The sequence below is a fragment of the Pristiophorus japonicus genome, chromosome 1 (genome assembly GCF_044704955.1).
Source record: "Pristiophorus japonicus isolate sPriJap1 chromosome 1, sPriJap1.hap1, whole genome shotgun sequence".
NCBI lineage: Eukaryota > Metazoa > Chordata > Chondrichthyes > Pristiophoridae > Pristiophorus > Pristiophorus japonicus.
The window spans coordinates 540,321,825-540,334,755 of NC_091977.1; the positions used below are offsets into that span (position 1 = coordinate 540,321,825).

General features: G+C 47.8%; 1 protein-coding gene across 3 annotated transcripts in view; it reads left to right on the forward strand.

Annotated features, from left to right (window-relative positions):
- Window positions 1–12,931, forward strand: part of osbpl1a (oxysterol binding protein-like 1A) — a 316,457-nt gene that overhangs the window by 79,920 nt on the left and 223,606 nt on the right. For all 3 annotated transcript variants that reach the window (XM_070896777.1, XM_070896770.1, XM_070896784.1), the window contains exons 12-13: window positions 8,629–8,730; window positions 9,650–9,775. In XM_070896777.1, coding sequence (XP_070752878.1) covers window positions 8,629–8,730; window positions 9,650–9,775 — 228 coding nt within the window. The remainder of the gene's footprint in view (window positions 1–8,628; window positions 8,731–9,649; window positions 9,776–12,931) is intronic.

Genomic DNA, 12,931 nt, shown 5'->3' on the forward strand with positions numbered 1-12,931 from the left:
TCACACTTCGTTACCGTCGCAGCTTGCACTGCTCTCTGAAGTGGTATGCCTCTGCGCTGCTCCTGGGCTGCCTCTCGCCCCTCCTTTTATGGCCCCGACCTGCCCGCTGCTGTTCTCACGCAGGTCGGGGCCACCACACTGCGCTGGTGTTTATATTTCACACGAGTAATAAGAACATAAGAAATAGGAACAGGAGTAGTCCACATGGCCCCTCGAGCCTCTTCCGCCATTCAATGCGACCACGGCTGATCTTCGACCTCAACTCCGCTTTCCCGCCCTGCGTTAGGGTTATGCACATCCCTTGATTCCCCTAGAGACTCAAGATCTATCGATCTCCGCCTTGAATATACTCAACGACTCAGCATCCACAGCCCTCTGGGGCAGAGAGCTCCAAAGATTCACAACCCTCTGAGTGAAGAAATTCCTCCTCATCTCCGTCTTAGCCTGAGTCTCCGTATCCATAGACTGTAGACTCTCCAGCTAGGGGGAAACATCCTCTTAGCATCTATTTATACTCCACGGGCCATCTCTCTCGCCTCAGCCTTTCAGCAGATCTCTCTCTCTCCCCTTTTCTCTCATGTACTCATCTCGATTCCTTTTGAAAGTATCCGAGCTATTCGCCTCAACCACTTCCTGTGGTCGCCAGTTCCACGTTCTAATCACTATCTCAGCAATGAAGTTTTTCCCGAATTCCCTGTTGGATTTATTAGTGATGATCTTATATTGATGGCCCCAAGTTCTGGATTCTCCCGGAAGTAGAAATATTCTCCTCTCATCTACCCTGCCCTACCAATAATTGATATGGGCTTGTATTTATTCACCAGATTGAAGGTTGCTCTGAGTGCACAGGACAGAGCTGAATATTCATTAAATGCTCTGTGTAGTTAATGCTTTTCAATAATGTTTTATCATCATCATAGTATTCAAAGCCTTGCTCAACCCCGCTGTTGTGGTTGAAGATGATTATATTTTGTGTCTGGACACAAACTTGATTTCCCTTAACTGTAAAATGTAGCATTGTTTCCCTGACAGAGGCCAGAGGTGACATCGAGTGTACAGCACTTGATTCCCCGAGAGTCCAAAAATCTATCGATCTCAGCCTTGAATACATAGAAACATAGAAACATAGAAACATAGAAACATAGAAACATAGAAAATAGGTGCAGGAGTAGGCCATTCGGCCCTTCTAGCCTGCACCGCCATTCAATGAGTTCATGGCTGAACATTCAACTTCAGTACCCCATTCCTGCTTTCTCGCCATACCCCTTGATCCCCCTAGCAGTAAGGACCTCATCTAACTCCTTTTTGAATATATTTAGTGAATTGGCCTCAACAACTTTCTGTGGTAGAGAATTCCACAGGTTCACCACTCTCTGGGTGAAGAAGTTCCTCCGCATCTCGGTCCTAAATGGCTTACCCCTTATCCTTAGACTGTGACCCCTGGTTCTGGACTTCCCCAACATTGGGAACATTCTTCCTGCATCTAACCTGTCTAACCCCGTCAGAATTTTATATGTTTCTATGAGGTCCCCTCTCATTCTTCTGAACTCCAGTGAATACAAGCCCAGTTGATCCAGTCTTTCTTGATAGGTCAGTCCCGCCATCCCGGGAATCAGTCTGGTGAACCTTCGCTGCACTCCCTCAATAGCAAGAATGTCCTTCCTCAGGTTAGGAGACCAAAACTGTACACAATACTCCAGGTGTGGCCTCACCAATGCCCTGTACAACTGTAGCAACACCTCCCTGCCCCTGTACTCAAATCCCCTTGCTATGAAGGCCAACATGCCATTTGCTTTCTTAACCGCCTGCTGCACCTGCATGCCAACCTTCAATGACTGATGTACCATGACACCCAGGTCTCTTTGCACCTCCCCTTTTCCTAATCTGTCACCATTCAGATAATAGTCTGTCTCTCTGTTTTTACCACCAAAGTGGATAACCTCACATTTATCCACATTATACTTCATCTGCCATGCATTTGCCCACTCACCTAACCTATCCAAGTCGCTCTGCAGCCTCACAGCATCCTCCTCGCAGCTCACACTGCCACCCAACTTAGTGTCATCCGCAAATTTGGAGATACTACATTTAATCCCCTCATCTAAATCATTAATGTACAGTGTAAACAGCTGGGGCCCCAGCACAGAACCTTGCGGTACCCCACTAGTCACTGCCTGCCATTCTGAAAAGTACCCATTTACTCCTACTCTTTGCTTCCTGTCTGACAACCAGTTCTCAATCCATGTCAGTACACTACCCCCAATCCCATGTGCTCTAACTTTGCACATCAATCTCTTGTGTGGGACCTTGTCGAACGCCTTCTGCAAGTCCAAATATACCACATCAACTGGTTCTCCCTTATCCACTCTACTGGAAACATCCTCAAAAAATTCCAGAAGATTTGTCAAGCATGATTTCCCTTTCACAAATCCATGCTGACTTGGACCTATCATGTCACCTCTTTCCAAATGCACTGCTATGACATCCTTAATAATTGATTCCATCATTTTACCCACTACCGATGTCAGGCTGACCGGTCTATAATTCCCTGTTTTCTCTCTCCCTCCTTTTTTAAAAAGTGGGGTTACATTGGCTACCCTCCACTCCATAGGAACTGATCCAGAGTCAATGGAATGTTGGAAAATGACTGTCAACGCATCCACTATTTCCAAGGCCACCTCCTTAAGTACTCTGGGATGCAGTCCATCAGGCCCTGGGGATTTATCGGCCTTCAATCCCATCAATTTCCCCAACACAATTTCCCGGCTAATAAGGATTTCCCTCAGTTCCTCCTCCTTACTAGACCCCCCGACCCCTTTTATAACCGGAAGGTTGTTCGTGTCCTCCTTCGTGAATACCGAACCAAAGTACTTGTTCAATTGGTCTGCCATTTCTTTGTTCCCCGTTATGACTTCCCCTGATTCTGACTGCAGGGGACCTACATTTGTCTTTACTAACCTTTTTCTCTTTACATATCTATAGAAACTTTTGCAATCCGTCTTAATGTTCCCTGCAAGCTTCTTCTCATACTCCATTTTCCCTGCCCTAATCAAACCCTTTGTCCTCCTCTGCTGAGTTCTAAATTTCTCCCAGTCCCCAGGTTCGCTGCTATTTCTGGCCAATTTGTATGCCACTTCCTTGGCTTTAATACTATCCCTGATTTCCCTTGATAGCCACGGTTGAGCCACCTTCCCTTTTTTATTTCTATGCCAGACAGGAATGTACAATTGTTGTAGTTCATCCATGCGGTCTCTAAATGTCTGCCATTGCCCATCCACAGTCAACCCCTTAAGTATCATTCGCCAATCCATCTCAGCCAATTCACGCCTCATACCTTCAAAGTTAGCCTTCTTTAAGTTCTGGACCATGGTCTCTGAATTAACTGTTTCATTCTCCATCCTAATGCAGAATTCCACCATATTATGGTCACTCTTCCCCAAGGGGCCTCGCACAACGAGATTGCTAATTAATCCTTTCTCATTACATAACACCCAGTCTAAGATGGCCTCCCCCCTAGTTGGTTCCTCGACATATTGGTCTAAAAAACCATCCCTTATGCACTCCAGAAAATCCTCCTCCATCGTATTGCTTCCAGTTTGGTTAGCCCAATCTATGTGCATATTAAAGTCACCCATTATAACTGCTGCACCTTTATTGCACGCACCCCTAATTTCCTGTTTGATGCCCTCCCCAACATCACTACTACTGTTTGGAGGTCTGTACACAACTCCCACTAACGTTTTTTGCCCTTTGGTGTTCTGCAGCTCTACCCATATAGATTCCACATCATCCAAGCTAATGTCCTTCCTAACTATTGCCTTAATCTCCTCCTTAACCAGCAATGCTACCCCACCTCCTTTTCCTTTTATTCTATCCTTCCTGAATGTTGAATACCCCTGGATGTTGAGTTCCCAGCCCTGCTCATCCTGGAGCCACGTCTCCGTAATCCCAATCACATCATATTTGTTAACATCTATTTGCACAGTTAATTCATCCACCTTATTGCGGATACTCCTTGCATTAAGACACAAAGCCTTTAGGCTTGTTTTTTTAACACCCTCTGTCCTTTTAGAATTTTGCTGTACAATGGCCCTTTTTGTTCTTTGCCTTGGGTTTCTCTGCCCTCCACTTTTCCTCATCTCCTTTCTGTCTTTTGTTTTTGCCTCCTTTTTGTTTCCCTCTATCTCCCTGCATTGGTTCCCATCCCCCTGCCATATTAGTTTAACTCCTCCCCAACAGCACTAGCAAACACTCCCCCGAGGACATTGGTTCCGATTCTGCCCAGGTGCAGACCGTCCGGATTGTACTGGTCCCACCTCCCCCAGAACCGGTTCCAATGCCCCAGGAATTTGAATCCCTCCCTGCTGCACCATTGCTCAAGCCACGTATTCATCTGAGCTATCCTGCGATTCCTACTCTGACTAGCACGTGGCACTGGTAGCAACACTTAACGACTGACCCTCCACAGCCCTCTGGTGCACAAAATTAAAGCACGTGGCATTCGGGGTAATGTACTGACGTGGATAGAGAACTGGTTGGCAGACAGGAAGCAGAGAGTCGGGATAAACGGTTCCTTTTCAGAATGGCAGGCAGTAACTAGTGGGGTGCTGCAGGGCTCAGTGCTGGGACCCCAGCTCTTTACGATATACATTAATGATTTGGACGAAGGAATTGAGTGTAATATCTCCAAGTTTGCAGATGACACTAAGCTGGGTGGCGGTGTGAGCTGTGAGGAGGACGCTAAGAGGCTGCAGGGTGACTTGGATAGGTTAGGTGAGTGGGCAAATGCATGGCAGATGCAGTATAATGTGGATAAATGTGAGATTATCCACTTTGATGGCAAAAACAGGGAGATAGAATATTATCTGAATGGTGACAGATTAGGCAAAAAGGAGGTGCAACGAGACCTGGGTGTCATGGTACATCAGTCATTGAAAGTTGGCATACAGGTACAGCAGGCAGTGAAGAAGGCAAATGGTATGTCAGCCTTCATAGCAAGAGGATTTGAGTATAGGAGAAGGGAGATCTTGCTGCAGTTGTACAGAGCCTTGGTGAGACCACACCTGGAATATTGTGTTCAGTTTTGGTCTCCTAATCTGAGGACGGACATTCTTGCTATTGAGGGAGTGCAGCGACTGATTCCCGGGATGGCAGGACTGATATATGAAGAAAGACCGGATCGACTAGGCTTATATTCACTGGAATTTAGAAGAATGAGAGGGGATCTCATAGAAACATATAAAATTCTGATGGGATTGGACAGGTTAAGATGCAGGAAGAATGTTCCCGATGTTGGGGAAGTCCAGAACCATGGGTCACAGTTTAAGGATAAGGGGTAAGCCATTTAGGACCGAGATGAGGAGAAACTTCTTCACTCAGAGAATTGTGAACCTGTGGAATTCTCTACCGCAGAGAGTTGTTGAGGCCAGTTCGTTAGATAGACTCAAAAGGGAGCTAGATGTGGCCCTTACAGCTAAAGGGACCAAGGGGTATGGAGAGAAAGCAGGAAATGGGGTACTGAAGTTGCATGATCAGCCATGATATTGAATGATGGTGCAGGCTCGAAGGGCCCAATGACCTACTCCTGCACCTATTTTCTCTGTTTCTATATGGCACAGAAACAGGAAATTCGGCCCAACCAGTCCATGCCGGTGTTTATGCTCCACACCAGCCCCCTCCCACCCTCGTCATCTCACCCCATCACCATATCCTTCTCTTCCTCCCTCATGTGTTTATCCAGCCTCCCCTTAAATGCATCGATACTATTCGCCTCAACCCCTCCCTGTGGCAGCGAGTTCCACATTCTCACCACTCTCTGGGTAAAGAAGTTTCTTCTGTATTCCCTATTGGATTTCTTGGTGACTATCTTATATTGATGGCCCCTAGTTATGCTCCTCCCCACAAGGGGAAACATTCTCTCTGTATCCATGCTATCAAAACCTTTCATCATTTTATTAGGTCACCCCTCAGGCCTTTTTTTAAGAGCAACAAGACCCAGCATCCTTTCCTGATATATATACCCTCTCATTTCCGGTATCATAGAAACATAGAAAATAGGTGCAGGAGCAGGCCATTCAGCCCTTCTAGCCTGCACCGCCATTCAATGAGTTCATGGCTGAACATGAAACTTCAGTACCCCATTCCTGCTTTCTCGTCATAACCCTTGATCCCCCGAGTAGTAAGGACTTCATCTAACTCCCTTTTGAATATATTTAGTGAATTGGCCTCAACTACTTTCTGTGGTAGAGAATTCCACAGGTTCACCACTCTCTGGGTGAAGAAGTTTCTCCTCATCTCGGTCCTAAATGGCTTACCCCTTATCCTCAGACTGTGACCCCTGGTTCTGGACTTCCCCAACATTGGGAACATTCTTCCTGCATCTAACCTGTCTAAACCCGTCAGAATTTTAAACGTTTCCATGAGGTCCCCTCTCATTCTTCTGAACTCCAGTGAATACAAGCCCAGTTGATCCAGTCTTTCTTGATAGGTCAGTCCCGCCATCCCGGGAATCAGTCTGGTGAATCTTTGCTGCACTCCCTCAATAGCAAGAATGTCCTTCCTCAAGTTAGGAGACCAAAACTGTACACAATACTCCAGGTGTGGCCTCACCAAGGCCCTGTACAACTGTAGCAACACCTCCCTGCCCCTGTATTCAAATCCCCTCGCTATGAAGGCCAACATTCCATTTGCTTTCTTAACCGCCTGCTGTACCTGCATGCCAACCTTCAATGACTGATGTACCATGACACCCAGGTCTCTTTGCACCTCCACTTTTCCTAATCTGTCACCATTCAGATAATAGTCTGTCTCTCTGTTTTTACCACCAAAGTGGATAACCTCACATTTATCCACATTATACTTCATCTGCCATGCATTTGCCCACTCACCTAACCTATCCAAGTCACTCTGCAGCCTCAAAGCATCCTCCTCGCAGCTCACACTGCCACCCAACTTAGTGTCATCCGCAAATTTGGAGATACGGCATTTAATCCCCTCGTCTAAATCATTAATGTACAATGTAAACAGCTGGGGCCCCAGCACAGAAACTTGCGGCACCCCACTAGTCACTGCCTGCCATTCTGAAAAGTACCCGTTTACTCCTACTCTTTGCTTCCTGTCTGACAACCAGTTCTCAATCCACGTCAGCACACTACCTCCAATCCCATGTGCTTTAACTTTGCACATTAATCTCTTGTGTGGGACCTTGTCGAAAGCCTTCTGAAAGTCCAAATATACCACATCAACTGGTTCTCCTTTGTCCACTTTACTGGAAACATCCTCAAAAAATTCCAGAAGATTTGTCAAGCATGATTTCCCTTTCACAAATCCATGCTGACTTGGACCTATCATGTCACCATTTTTCAGATGCACTGCTATGACATCCTTAATAATTGATTCCATCATTTTACCCACTACTGAGGTCAGGCTGACCGGTCTATAATTCCCTGTTTTCTCTCTCCCTCCTTTTTTAAAAAGTAGAAACTTCTTCACTCAGAGAGTTGTTAACCTGTGGAATTCCCTGCTGTAGGGAGTTGTTGATGCCAGTTCATTGGATATATTCAAGAGGGAGTTCGATATGGCCCTTATGGCTAAAAGGATCAAGAGGTATGGACAGAAAGCAGGAAAGGGGTACTGAGGTGAATGATCAGCCATGATCTTATCGAATGGTGGTGCAGGCTTGAAGGGCAGAATGGCCTACTCCTGCACCTATTTTCTCTGTTTCTGTGTTTCATCGGTAATGGTGATCATAAAACTACCGGATTGTCATAAAAACCCTTCTGGCTCACTAATGTCTGGTCTACATGTAACTCCAGACCCACAGCAATGTGGTTGACTCTTAACTGCCCTCTGAAATGGCCCAGCGACATACTCCATTGTGCACTATAAAAAACTGCAGCGGTTCAAGAAGGCGGCTCACCATCACCTTCTCGAGAGCAATTAGGGATGGAGCATAAATGTCGGCCTCGCCAGCGACACCCACATCCCAGGACCGAATTTAAAAAAAAAATGCTCCACATCAGTCTCTTCCCACCCAACCTCTCACTCTATTTGCATACTAAGCGTCTATTTTTCACTTTGGACCCAAGGAAAGCCTCAAGTTTTTGGGCATCGGGTAGATGGGGAGGGAGTTGGGGGTAAAGATTTGGGGAGGGGGCGTAGGGATGAGGGTCGGCGCCTGGAGTTAGGTTGGGAGGAGATGTTGAAGTTTGGTGGGGGGCGGTTAGTAGATGAAGGTAGGTGTTGGGGGAGGGGCCAAGGAAACTGGGTGCGGTTCGGGGGTGGCGGGGTTGGGGGGGATGGTAGGTGGGGAGGGGGCAGGGGTCAGGTTGGGGAGGGGTCAGAGGTCGGGTTGGGGAGGGGTCAGAGGTCAGGTTGGGGGAGGAGGTTACGGTTGGGGAGGGGGGAGGGTGTTGGGGGAAGGGGTCGGGGTGGGGGGGGAGGGCGTTAGGGTTTGGGGAGGGGAAGTCAAACCTTTCAGCCATGATGTTAGTTGGGGGACTGACTCTCCTTCCAGTCCCCCGCCAGCTCCGTTACTCCTGGTTACGCTCGGAGACTCGCAATGGAGGTCAGGTGTTATATTTTAGTTGCCGATGGATTTCTCATTTTCAAATCCGTTCCATCACAAAGGTTAAAGGTACTGAAGAGAGACTCTTTTCAATCAAGTGCTTCGATGACAGTATCCACATCTTTAAAGTTCATCTCAAGAGTGACCCTACCCTGACTGGCCAAGTGAGTCGTCAATTCTATACAATAGCACTTTGTATTTCTTCTACAAAGTAGACAAATATCAACAATTACTGAGGGAGCGCCGCACTGTCGGAGGGGCAGTACCGAGGGAGTGCCGCACTGTCGGAGGGGCAGTACCGAGGGAGTGCCGCACTGTCGGAGGGGCAGTACTGAGGGAGCGCCGTGTTGTCGGAGGGGCAGTACTGAGGGAGTGCCGCGCTGTCGGAGGGGCAGTACTGAGGGAGCGCCGCACTGTCGGAGGGGCAGTACTGAGGGAGTGCCGCACTGTCGGAGGGGCAGTACCGAGGGAGCGCCGCACTGTCGGAGGGGCAGTACTGAGGGAGCGCCGTGCTGTCGGAGGGGCAGTACTGAGGGAGTGCCGCACTGTCGGAGGGGGTGGGTGAAGGGGGAAGAGGGAGAGGAGGAACGAGGGGCTGGAGGAAGAGTGGGGTAAGAGGAAGGTAAGGGAGAGAGGAAGTGAGGTGAGGGAGGGGGGGGGGCAAGGGGGAGGGAGGAGTTGGAAGAAGGGAGAGGGAGCGGTGGAGACAAAATAGGTGGAAAATATAAAACGGGGGAGGTTTTCCTGTGTTTTTTAAATGAATTTGGTTGTTATTTGGGAAAAGCATGAACATTGGAATACCTAACTTTTTAAAAAGGCTGAACTTTTAAACAATTTCTCATGTGTAGATTGTAACACGATGCACTGTTTTCAAAAACATAGAGGGTAAAATTGTATGATTTTTACCCTAAATTAGATCATTTTGGTTAAAAAAATTCTTTATTCGGACCTTATAACAGAGTATTGTAAGACCTGTCAATGGCATTGGTTGACTTGTGCCATTCTAGCTGCTGATATTTTGAGGTCATTTCTTTGCGACCTTGTGACCACCGAGTTCTAGACTTTTTCTCCCCCTTGTTCTAGAAATGGCTTCGAGCAATCGAGGAACATTCTGCCTACAGTACTCACTACTGCTCCCAAGATCAGTTTAGTGATGATGATGAAGATGAAGACTTAGCCTCCGCGGCGTCTCTGCAGGAATCATTTCAGGTAATGTCTGCACTGATATATGTTGACTTGTAAAAGGGCTTGTACATAAGAACATAAGAATTAGGAACAGGAGTAGGCCATCTAGCCCCTCGAGCCTGCTCCGCCATTCAACAAGATCATGGCTGATCTGGCCGTGGACTCAGCTCCACTTACCCGCCCGCTCCCCGTAACCCTTAATTCCCTTATTGGTTAAAAATCTATCTATCTGTGACTTGAATACATTCAATGAGCTAGCCTCAACTGCTTCCTTGGGCAGAGAATTCCACAGATTCACAACCCTCTGGGAGAAGAAATTCCTTCTCAACTTGGTTTTAAATTGGCTCCCCCGTATTTTGAGACTGTGCCCCCTAGTTCTAGTCTCTCCGACCAGTGGAAACAACCTCTCTGCCTCTATCTTGTCTATCCCTTTCATTATTTTAAATGTTTCTATAAGATCACCCTCATCCTTCTGAACTCCAACGAGTAAAGACCCAGTCTACTCAATCTATCATCATAAGGTAACCCCCACATCTCCGGAATCAGCCTAGTGAATCGTCTCTGTACCCCCTCCAAAGCTAGTATATCCTTCCTTAAGTAAGGTGACCAAAACTGCACGCAGTACTCCAGGTGCGGCCTTACCAATACCCTATACAGTTGCAGCAGGACCTCCCTGCTTTTGTACTCCATCCCTCTCGCAATGAAGGCCAACATTCCATTCACCTTCCTGATTACCTGCTGCACCTGCAAACTAACTTTTTGGGTAAAAGAGTTTCATGCACAAGGACCCCCAGGTCCCTCTGCACCTCGGCATGTTTTAATTTCTCCCCATTCAAATAATATTCCCTTTTACTGTTTTTTGTCCCAAGGTGGATGACCTCACACTTTCCGACATTGTATTCCATCTGCCAAACCTTAGCCCATTCGCTTAACCTATCTAAATCTCTTTGCAGCCTCTCTGTGTCCTCTCCCCAACCCGCTTTCCCACTAATCTTTGTGTCATCTGCAAATTTTGTTACACTACACTCTGTCCCCTCTTCCAGGTCATCTATGTATATTGTAAACAGTTGTGGTCCCAGCACCGATCCTTGTGGCACACCACTAACCACCGATTTCCAACCCGAAAAGGACCCATTTATCCCGACTCTCTGCTTTCTGTTCGCCAGCCAATTCTCGATCCATGCTAATACATTTCCTCTGACTCCGCGTACTTCTATCTTCTGCAGGTTACGCTGTGAACCGCTGCTTGTTGACACATGTCCGCACCTGCGCAGGGATTCAGTCTGGTCTGAATTGGAATCATTGAAAATTACGGCACGGAAGGAGGCCATTCGGCCCATTGTGTCCGTACCGGCTGACCAAGAGCTACCCATCCTAATCCCACTTTCCAGCTCTTGGGCCGTAGCCCTGTAGGTTACGGCACTTCAGGTGCACATCCAAGTACTTTTTAAATGTGGTGAGGGTTTCTGCCTCTACCACCCTTTCAGGCAGTGTGTTCCAGACCCCCACCACCCTCTGGGCGAAGACATTTCCCCTCAGATCCTCTCTAAACCTCCCCCCAATTACTTTAACTCTATGCCCCCTAGTTATTGACCTCTGCACTAAGGGAAATAGGTCCTTCCTATCCATTCTATCTGGGCCCCTCATAATTTTAGCCATCTCAGTTAAATCTCCCCTCGGCCTCGTCTGTTCCAAGGAAAACAGACCCCAGTCTGCAACCAATGTTCCGTCTAATTTGCGGTTTAAGTGCGTGGTCCCCTGAGATTTGCTGTACAGCCGCACATGCGCGATCCCTCCCAGCGGCTGGTGAGCGGGACCTCCCGATTGGTGCTGAGGGAACATTGCCTGTAACAAGGCTTCTTCGGCAGCACCTCCCAAACCCGCGACCTCTACAGCTGAGAAGGACAAGGGCAGCAGGTCCATGGGGGGAACATCACCACCTCCACGTTCCCCTCCCAGTCACACACCATCCTGACTTGGAAATATATCGGCCGTTCCTTCATCGTCGCTGGGTCACAATCCTGGAACTCCCTCCCTAACAGCACTGTGGGAGCACCTTCACCACACGGACTGCAATGGTTCAAGAAGGCGGCTCACCACCACCTTCTCAAGGGGCAATTAGGGATGGGCAATAAATGCCGGCCTTGCCAGCGACGCCCACATCCCAGGAACAAATTTTTAAAAAACATACAAGATTCTGAGGGGGATTGACAGGGTAGATGCAAGGAGGATGTTTCCCCCTGGCTGGGGAGTCTAGAACCAGGGGTCACAGTCTCAGGATAAGGGGTTGGCCATTTAGGACGGCGATGAGGAGAAATTTCTTCACTGATGGTTCTGAATCTTTGGAATTCTCTGCCCGAGAGGACTGTGGAGGCTCAGTCGTTGAGTATATTCAAGGCTGAGATCGATAGATTTTTAGACTCTAGGGGATTCAAGGGTTATGGGGATCGGGCGGGAAAGTGGAGTTGAGGTCGAAGATCAGCCATGATCGTATTGAATGGGGGCGCAGGCTCGAGGGGCTGAATGGTCTCCTGCTCCTAATTCTTGTGTTCTTGTGATAAATCTCAAAGTTCTCCAAGTGCTTCAGCTAATAAATTACTTTTTGGATGGTAGTGACTGTTTTGTGAGCAGGTTATATCCTGAAGGCAGATTTGGGTCTTTGCTGGAATTGGGAGATCCAACTGTTGCACATTGAGCTGACCGGAATGATTGGTATCGATGTTCAATATCCATCACTGACCTAACTGCCGCGATGAGGCCCATAATCTTGGTGCTGCCTCTCTCTGCATCACACTGCTCTGTTATCTCTCTGCACTTTGCCTCCCTCTATTGGATGGCTGAAATGCCGCAATTGCAAAGTGCAGATGCTGTTAGCCCCGGCCACTGCTCAGCAGGCGATTGTAGTCAAACTCCTTCACATTTGCTTTGTTCTCTGAATAGCTGATCTGGTGTTTAAGAACATAAGAATTAGGACCAGGAGTAGGCCATCCGGCCCCTCGAGCCTGCTCCGCCATTCAACAAGATCATGGCTGATCTGGCCGTGGACTCAGCTCCACTTACCCGCCCGCTCCCCGTAACCCTTAATTCCCTTATTGGTTAAAAATCTATCTATCTGTGACTTGAATACATTCAATCAGCTAGCCTCAGCTGCTTCCTTGGGCAGAGAATTCCACAGATTCA